Source organism: Oncorhynchus clarkii, chromosome 13, assembly GCF_045791955.1.
Source record: "Oncorhynchus clarkii lewisi isolate Uvic-CL-2024 chromosome 13, UVic_Ocla_1.0, whole genome shotgun sequence".
Taxonomy (NCBI): domain Eukaryota; kingdom Metazoa; phylum Chordata; class Actinopteri; order Salmoniformes; family Salmonidae; genus Oncorhynchus; species Oncorhynchus clarkii.
The window spans coordinates 61159462-61169461 of NC_092159.1; the positions used below are offsets into that span (position 1 = coordinate 61159462).

At 48.2% G+C, this 10000-nt stretch overlaps 1 protein-coding gene across 1 annotated transcript in view; it reads left to right on the forward strand.

Annotated features, from left to right (window-relative positions):
- Positions 1 to 10000, forward strand: part of LOC139424095 (protein sidekick-2-like) — a 129767-nt gene that overhangs the window by 19138 nt on the left and 100629 nt on the right. Inside the window, exons 4-5 of the mRNA XM_071175789.1 lie at positions 4350 to 4483; positions 9469 to 9580. Of these exons, the coding sequence (XP_071031890.1) occupies positions 4350 to 4483; positions 9469 to 9580 (246 nt within the window). The remainder of the gene's footprint in view (positions 1 to 4349; positions 4484 to 9468; positions 9581 to 10000) is intronic.

The following is a 10000-nucleotide window of genomic DNA, read 5'->3' on the forward strand; positions in this document are numbered from 1 at the left end:
AGTGGAGTGGACAGTGGAGTGGACAGTGGAGTGGACAGTGGAGTGGTGCAGTGGAGTGGACAGTGGAGTGGACAGTGGAGTGGTGCAGTGGAGTGGACAGTGGAGTGGTGCAGTGGAGTGGACAGTGGAGTGGACAGTGGAGTGGACAGTGGAGTGGTGCAGTGGAGTGGACAGTGGAGTGGACAGTGGAGTGGACAGTGGAGTAGACAGTGCAGGTTATTCAGTGTTAATTCTCCGTCTCACCGTTCTGTTGTGTGTTTGGCTGTTTGTCTCCTCAGTCTGAACGGAGAGATTTCCCTTCATAGTTCTCTGATGTGTTCATTAGACATGTCAGTCTAGGTACCAACACAACGTCCTGTAGTCATGCTAGATCCTGTTAAGTACCAGCACAACGTCCTGTAGTCCTGCTAGATCCTGTTAGATACCAGCACAACGTCCTGTAGTCATGCTAGATCCTGTTAGATACCAACAGTACCTACTGTAGTCATGCTAGAGCCTGTTAGATACCAGCACAACGTCCTGTAGTCATGCTAGAGCCTGTTAGGTACCAACAGTACCTCCTGTATTCATGCTAGAGCCTGTTAGGTAACAGCACAACCTCCCGTAGTCATGCTAGAGCCTGTTAGATACCAACAGTACCTCCTGTAGTCATGCTAGATCCTGTTAGATACCAGCACAACGTCCTGTAGTCATGCTAGAGCCTGTTAGGTAACAACAGCACCTCCTGTAGTCATGCTAGAGCCTGTTAGATACCAGCACAACGTCCTGTAGTCATGCTAGAGCCTGTTAGGTACCAACAGTACCTCCTGTAGTCATGCTACATCCTGTTAGGTACCAACAGTACCTCCTGTATTCATGCTAGAGCCTGTTAGGTACCAACAGTACCTCCTGTATTCATGCTAGAGCCTGTTAGGTAACAACAGTACCTCCTGTAGTCATGCTAGATCCTGTTAGGTAACAACAGCACCTCCTGCAGCCATCAGTGTAAGGTTTAAATTAGTTAGTAATGTTAGTTTATGACAGTGAAAGGCAAATCAAATCAATTTGTATTTGTCACATACACGCGTTTAACAGATGTTATTGCAGATGCAGCGAAGTGCTTGTGCTTCTAGTTCTGACAGTGCAGCAATATCTAACAGCTAATATCTAACAATTTCACAACATATACCCAATACACACATCTAAGTAAAGGAATGTAATATTTGGACGAGCAATGCCAGAGCAGCATAGACTGAGATACAGTAGAATAGAATAGAAAACAGTATATACACACAAGATGGGTAATGTAAGATATGTAGACATTATTAAATGACTAGTGTTCCATTTATAAAGTGGCCAATGAATTAAAATCTGTGTATATAGGCAGCAGCCTCTCTGTGCTAGTGATGGCTGTTTAACAGTCTGATGGCCTTGAGATAGGAGTTGTTTTTCAGTCTTTTGGTCCCTGCTTTGATGCACCTGTACTGACCTCGCCTTCTGGATGATAGCGAGGTGAACAGGCCGTGGGTCAGGTGATTGTTGTCCTTGATGATCTTTTTGGCATTCCTGTGACATCGGGATGCTGTAGGTGTCCTGGAAGCCAGATAGTTTTCCCCAGTGATGCGTTGGGCAGATCACACCACCCTCTGGAGAGCCCTGCGTTTGTGGGTGGTGCAGTTGCCGTACCAGGCGGTGATACAGCCTGACAGGATGCTCTCAATTGTGCATCTGTAAAGGTTTGTGAGGGTTTTAGGTGACAAGCCACATTTCTTCAGCCTCCTGAGGTTGAAGAGGCGCTGTTGCACCTTCGTCCCTGGGTGGACCATTTCAGTTGGTCAGTGATGTGTACGCCGAGGAACTTAAATCTTTCCACCTTCTCCACTGCGGTTCCATCGATGTGGATAACGGGGTGCTCCCTCTGCTGTTTCCTGAAGCCCACAATCATCTCCTTTGCTTGTTTGACGTTTCGTGAGAGGTTATTTTTTGTTCCACCACACTCCCAGAGTCTCGTCATCGCCTCCAACTGAAACTTGATGATTGAGTTGGAGGCGTGCTTGGCCACGCGGTCATGGAGTACAGGAGGGGGCTGAGCACGCACCCTTGTGGGGTACCTGTGTTGAGGATCAGCGAAGTGGAGGTGTTGTTTCCTACCTTCACCACCTGGGGGGAGGCCCGTCAGGAAGTCCAGGACCCAGTTGCACAGGGCGGGGTTCAGACCCAGGGCCTCCAGCTTAATGATGAGCTTGGAGGGTACTATGGTGTTGAATGCTGAGCTATGGTCAATGAACAGCATTCTTACATAGGTATTCCTCTTGTCCAGATGGGCAGGGTGATTGGTGTCTGTACTGTAGGGGTCAGTTAGTAATGTCAGTTTATGACAGTGAAAGGCAGGGTGATTGGTGTCTGTACTGTAGGAGTCAGTTAGTAATGTCAGTTTATGACAGTGAGAGGCAGGGTCATTGATGATGATCGAAAACATTAATTAGCACCAGAGTAGACTTCATGCAAGACTACTAATCCCTACAAGCTCCTGCATGTCATCTCTGACTGACACCTTTGCTGACAGGTTTTGTGTCAATTTAAAACGTGTACAAGACAGTTCACAGCAGGGTCTATTCACAGAAATGTAGACAATTTATTCATTGCATCATTTTGCTAACATTAGACATTTATTAATCCAGAGATTCTTACCTTTGTCTCGATTCGGCAGTCTGGTCCAGATCATCATGGCATTTGTTGTTCTTTATGATAGCCACATTAGCAGCTAATTAGCATTTCATTTTTGGTGGGTAAATACAGGCAAATTTATTGATAAGTCACCTTGTCCGAGAAATATTTCCATGGTTATCAAAAGCCACACACACACACACACACACACACACACACACACACACACACACACACACACACACACACACACACACACACACACACACACACACACACACACACACACACACACACACAGTCTCCTCCTGTAGTTATCAGTGTATACAGCCAGGGCTGTAGTAGACCATTCCTACTGCTAGTTTGAGACCGGAGCCTGTTATCTACTCTTCCATCTCAGTATCCTGTATATAGATTGGTGTATACAGCCAGGGCTGGTCGTAGACTGTTAGTAAAACTATTTTAAGACAGTGAGAGACACTGATAGCCAGGGGGTTTGGCTCTTCCTGTAGGTGTCAGTTCTATAGCCAGTCAATGCTAGTTTCTTACAGTGTCATGTCCTGACATACAGCCCAGACCAGGGTTTGGCTCTTACTGTGTGTTGGCTCTGTCCTCCGGTCTCTCTCCGGTCGGTCGGAGCATTAATATGCCGGGGCATGCTGCTGCTGGGCAGACTGGCTGACTGTGTTGACATGGCGACAGCCCTGGTCCTAATTGTCCAGGAGTCTGTTTAATATGCCCTGATCAGGGCTCTGCTGACACAAACACACTGTGTGTGTGTGTGTGTGTGTGTGTGTGTGTGTGTGTGTGTGTATGTGTATGTGCATTGGCATGCATTTGGTGTGTCTGTTTGCACACTGACACAAATACACAAACACACACACAGCTACACTGCACCAGCTGTGTTCATGTCCCAGGCCTTCTTGAGCTACCTGACTGTTATACTCAGAGTGTGTGTGTGTGTGTGTGTGTGTGTGTGTGTGTGTGTGTGTGTGTGTGTGTGTGTGTGTGTGTGTGTGTGTGTGTGTGTGTTAGCAGACTGTGATTTTCTGCTGTAGTCTATCAGTGTTTATGGCTACAGGGATGTCATCTACCCACTAGTATCTCCTACAGGGATGTCATCTACCCACTAGTATCTCCTACAGGGATGTCATCTACCCACTAGTATCTCCTACAGGGATGTCATCTACCCACTAGTATCTCCTACAGGGATGTCATCTACCCACTACTATCTCCTACAGGGATGTCATCTACCCACTAGTATCTCCTACAGGGATGTCATCTACCCACTAGTATCTCCTACAGGGATGTCATCTACCCACTAGTATCTCCTACAGGAATGTCATCTACCCACTAGTATCTCCTACAGGGATGTCATCTACCCACTAGTATCTCCTACAGGGATGTCATCTACCCACTAGTATCTCCTATAGAGTCATCTACCCACTAGTATCTCCTACAGGGATGTCATCTACCCACTAGTATCTCCTACAGGGATGTCATCTACCCACTAGTATCTCCTACAGGAGTAATGTGGATCACACATAATTAAAACCTTCGTCCTGAGGGTGATATAGACTGTTATAATAATGCCACAGCAGAATTCATAAACAATCATCCTTTGTTTGTGTGTGTGTGTGTGTGTGTGTGTGTGTGTGTGTGTGTGTGTGTGTGTGTGTGTCTGTCTGTCTGTCTGTCTGTAGAGCCATCACCCTGGACAACACTCTGGTCATCCTGTCCAGTGTGGCTCCTGATGCTGGACGGTACTACACACAGGCTGTCAACGACAAGAACGGAGAGAACAAAACCAGCCATCCTATCCTACTGACTGTGGAGAGTAAGTAGAGAGGATACACACACACACACACACGCACACACACACACACACACACACACACACACACACACACACACACACACACATACATACACACACACACACACAGACACGTAGTCACACACACTCACACAAACATACACACAAACACACTCACATACACTCACACAAACATACACACAAACACTCACTCACTCACTCACTCACTCACTCACTCACTCACTCACTCACTCACACACACACACACAGACACGTAGACACACACAAACACACCTACAGACACACACACTCACACACAGACACACACACCTTCCCATACGGTACCAGCAGGTTGTGTTGAAGGCAGATATAACCGTTGTGTTCCTGTTGGGAGGACGTTTCTCTGTGTTTTACATGTGTTCATCCAACAGGTGTTTTATGCTGAGCTGACAGACACAGCTACACTGCCCCCTAGTGGCTGTCTGTCTAACTGTCACCTCCCCTGTCAGCCCTGTTACACTCCTAAAGGCGTGGAGGGATACGGTTCTACCAAGAACCGTTCTGATCTGAAGAACTCTTTTTGGAAGACTAGGGTTCTTTGTAAGGCGAAGGGTTCTATCTAGAACCTTTAACTAAGAACTGTTTTTTGGAAGAAAGAGTTATTTGATGATTCTTCGGAAGGCGAGAAGGATTCTACATTGCACCATATGTAATATTTCCCAGCATGCTCTATTGCAGGGGACATTTTCAGAATGGTTTGTTTTACTGTAATATTTGTGATTTTGCATGTACATTGATTGGTTGATTAATTTAACGCTACACAAATATGAATAACATGCAATTTTCTAAACGAATCCAATCTGTTAGTAATAGGATTTACTGCACCCATCACTGAGATGGTTGTTCCAGTTTAGATGATTGAGGTAGTCAATCTTCCCTACCCTGGCAGCCATTCTGATTGCAAGTTGCGGGTGATTAACAATTCCCACTTGTTGGGTATCCTATCTCTGTCTGGATTCCAATAGGAATTAAACATCACTTTGCAAGCCAGCATAATGTGACTTGCAGGCCTGATGTGGCCTGTAAACCAGGAGTTTCCTAATGTGGTAGGGTATAACTATGCCCTCAGTGAAAGGCCTTATGGTCCATGTAATGCATTGTCATAAATAATGACATTTTAAAGGATAATAAGGCTGGTGAAACCGTTCGAAGAGGGTTCTAGGAAGAACCCTCCAAGGGATAAAATGGTTCTTGGTAGAACCATATACAGGGGGTTCTATAAAGAACCTTAAATAAAGGGTTCTAGATAGAACCCTCTGCAAAGGGTTCTACCCATACCCATTAAGGGTTCCTCTATGGGGACTAGCTGCACACCTTGTATGGTTCTACTTAGCACCTTTGTTTCTAAGAGTGCAGCCTGTGTAACAGAGGTGTTGTAACACCACATTCCCCTGATGATGGATGACCATATCTGAGACCTGACGACTCCTCAAACTAATGCCTAGGCATTAGCTTTGGCTAGCAGACCCGGGTTTGAATCCCAGTCGGTCTAGAGTTTCCCTAGAGTTAGAAGCTGGTGCCAGGGGAGGTATATGGTCCGGCTTAGGCCGTGGTCCAATAGCACACCTCCCTGGCTGTAGTGTGGAGCTGGGTGGTGCTACGGTCCTCCCTGGCTGTAGTGTGGAGCTGGGTGGTGCTACGGTCCTCCCTGGCTGTAGTGTGGTGCTGGGTGGTGCTACAGTCCCCCCTGGCTGTAGTGTGGAGTTGGGTGGTGCTACGGTCCTCCCTGGCTGTAGTGTGGAGCTGGGTGGTGCTACAGTCCTCCCTGGCTGTAGTGTGGAGCTGGGTGGTGCTACAGTCCTCCCTGGCTGTAGTGTGGAGCTGGGTGGTGCTGGGTGGTGCTACAGTCCTCCCTGGCTGTAGTGTGGAGCTAGGTGGTGCTACGGTCCTCCCTGGCTGTAGTGTGGAGTTGGGTGGAGCTACGGTCCTCCCTGGCTGTAGTGTGGAGTTGGGTGGTGCTACAGTCCTCCCTGGCTGTAGTGTGGACCTGGGTGGTGCTACAGTCCTCCCTGGCTGTAGTGTGGAGTTGGGTGGTGCTACAGTCCTCCCTGGCTGCAGTGTGGAGCTGGTTGGTGCTACAGTCCTCCCTGGCTGTAGTGTGGAGTTGGGTGGTGCTACGGTCCTCCCTGGCTGTAGTGTGGAGCTGGGTGGTGCTACGGTCCTCCCTGGCTGTAGTGTGGAGCTGGGTGGTGCTACGGTCCTCCCTGGCTGTAGTGTGGAGCTGGGTGGAGCTGGGTGGTGCTGGGTGGTGCTACGGTCCTCCCTGGCTGTAGTGTGGAGTTGGGTGGTGCTACGGTCCTCCCTGACTGTAGTGTGGAGCTGGGTGGTGCTACGGTCCTCCCTGGCTGTAGTGTGGAGCTGGGTGGTGCTGGGTGGTGCTACGGTCCTCCCTGGCTGTAGTGTGGAGTTGGGTGGTGCTACAGTCCTCCCTGGCTGTAGTGTGGAGCTGGGTGGTGCTACAGTCCTCCCTGGCTGTAGTGTGGAGCTGGGTGGTGCTGGGTGGTGCTACAGTCCTCCCTGGCTGTAGTGTGGAGCTGGGTGGTGCTACGGTCCTCCCTGGCTGTAGTGTGGAGTTGGGTGGAGCTACGGTCCTCCCTGGCTGTAGTGTGGAGTTGGGTGGTGCTACAGTACTCCCTGGCTGTAGTGTGGACCTGGGTGGTGCTACAGTCCTCCCTGGCTGTAGTGTGGAGTTGGGTGGTGCTACAGTCCTCCCTGGCTGCATTGTGGAGTTTTGTGGTGCTACGGTCCTCCCTGGCTGTAGTGTGGAGCTGGGTGGTGCTACGGTCCTCCCTGGCTGTAGTGTGGAGCTGGGTGGTGCTACGGTCCTCCCTGGCTGTAGTGTGGAGCTGGGTGGTGCTACGGTCCTCCCTGGCTGTAGTGTGGAGCTGGGTGGTGCTACGGTCCTCCCTGGCTGTAGTGTGGAGCTGGGTGGTGTTACGGTCCTCCCTGGCTGTAGTGTGGAGCTGGTTGGTGCTTACGGTCCTCCCTGGCTGTAGTGTGGAGCTGGGTGGAGCTGGGTGGTGCTACAGTCCTCCCTGGCTGTAGTGTGGAGCTGGGTGGAGCTGGGTGGTGCTCTGTAGAGCTGGTGCTGCGGTCCCTGGTCCATCTGACTGGCTGATTTAACCAGCCTATAAATGAGCTCTGTAATTTAATGGCGCCTAACCGAAGCAGATTTATGAAAAGACACTGAGACAGTCTGTATGTGTTACTGATACCAAACACAGGGCCTGGGATCACACACAGAACCCCCCCTCGAGGCAGGGAGAAATGAGATGAGATGGAGAGAGAGATCTCTGATTGAGGCCAGTGAATCGATGGTTGTTTGCAGGGCTGCAAGGCTCTGTGGAACAGGCTGAATGATGGCTCTGCATTTAATCACTTCCTGCTATGTTTATCTCAATTAAACAATATAATGGTTCCTGGTAGGGCTGGGAATTGCCAGGGACCTCACGGTATGATATCATCACCACATTTAGGTGCCGATACGATATTTATTGTGATTCTTGTTGATTCTCACGATTCTCTATGTGTTTGCGATTTGATAATGTGAATTTATTGCGTTTCGATGTTCCAAACATATTGCTTCACCACATGTCTTCTGCAGAGAGACAAGAGAGAGACAAGAGAGAGACGAGAGAGAGACGAGAGAGAGACAAGAGAGAGAGACAAGAGAGAGACGAGAGAGAGACAAGAGAGAGAGACAAGAGAGAGAGACGAAAGAGAGACAAGAGAGAGGAGAGAGAGAAAAGAGAGAGACGAGAGAGAGACGAGAGAGAGACGAGAGAGAGACGAGAGAGAGACAAGAGAGAGACACAAGAGAGAGACAAGAGAGAGACGAGAGAGAGACAAGAGAGAGAGACAAGAGCGAGACGAGAGAGAGACAAGAGAGAGAGACAAGAGAGAGACAAGAGAGAGAGACAAGAGAGAGAGACAAGAGAGAGACAAGAGAGAGACAAGAGAGAGACGAAAGAGAGAGACGAGAGAGAGAAGAGAGAGAAGAGAGAGACGAGACGAGAGAGAGACGAGAGAGACGAGACGAGAGAGAGACGAGAGAGACGAGAGAGAGACAAGAGAGAGACGAGAGAGAGACGAGAGAGAAAGACGAGAGAGAGAGACGAGAGAGAGACGAGAGAGAGACGAGAGAGAGACGAGAGAGAGACGAGAGAGAGAGACGAGAGAGAGACGAGAGAGAGACGAGAGAGAGACGTGACTAAATTAGTTTTTCTCAGTCATGGTCATAAACGTGGTGAAAGGAAAGGTTCTCCCTGTTTAAAAAGAAGATGGAGAACAAGCTGTGAAGGAAAAATACTGCAGTTTTGGTGCAGGTACAGCAAACTAGCGCAAAATGAATACTGCCATATTGTTAAAACGATACGATACGATATATCGGCAAAATAATATCCGATATGTAACTGTACTGATTTTGTCACCGCTAGTTCCTAGCAGCTTGGTTGACACAGGCTGAGGCTGCTCCCAGGAAATGTAGGAGGGGAACACAGAGAGACAGGGACCTCACGATATCCATATATATATATATATATATATATATACAGTATATATATATCCATATATATCCATATATATCCATAGTGATAGCATCCTAGCTACATTTGAATGGTGTTAGTATAGGAACTATATGTTATTGAATGGTGTTAGTATAGGAACTATATGTTATTGAATGGTGAGAGTATAGGAACTATATGTTATTGAATGGTGAGAGTGCAGTATGGACAATCCTGGCAGGAGCTGTTGTTGTTGTTGTTGTTGTTGTTGTTGTTGTTGTTGTTGTTGTTGTTGTTGTTGTTCACCCGTTTCTATTATTGAAACGGTAAATTCTGATATACAATCTACTTTACAAGGGAGAACTGGCCATGACCCATATGCTTTTCTAACCGTGTGTGTGTGTGTGTGTGTGTGTGTGTGTGTGTGTGTGTGTGTGTGTGTAGACGTGGGGGGGCCTGTGGACCCCATCACCCCCACCATCATCATCCCTCCTAAGAACACCAGTGTGAACGCGGGGAGGAATGATGTCATAATGGAGTGTGTGGCCAATGCTAGGTGAGTGAACACACACACACACACACACACACATACATACACACACACACACACACACATACACCCACACACACACACACACACACACACACACACACACACACACACACACACACACACACACACATACACACACACACACACACACACACACACACACACACACACACACACACACACACACACACACACAGAGAGAGACCAAGTCTGTCACATTTCACTGTCACCTAATGTGTTTTGTTTGGGTCTCTTTTAGAAAATTGTCCATCCGTCCTATTCAATGCTTTTCTTCTCTCCTCCCCACCTCCTCCTCTCCTCTCTCAGTCTTTCCTGTCTCTCCATTCTTCTCCTCCTCTCCTTATCTCTGCTCTGAATCCAAACCATTATGGCCAATTCAAAGACTTGATCAGTATGACAGAT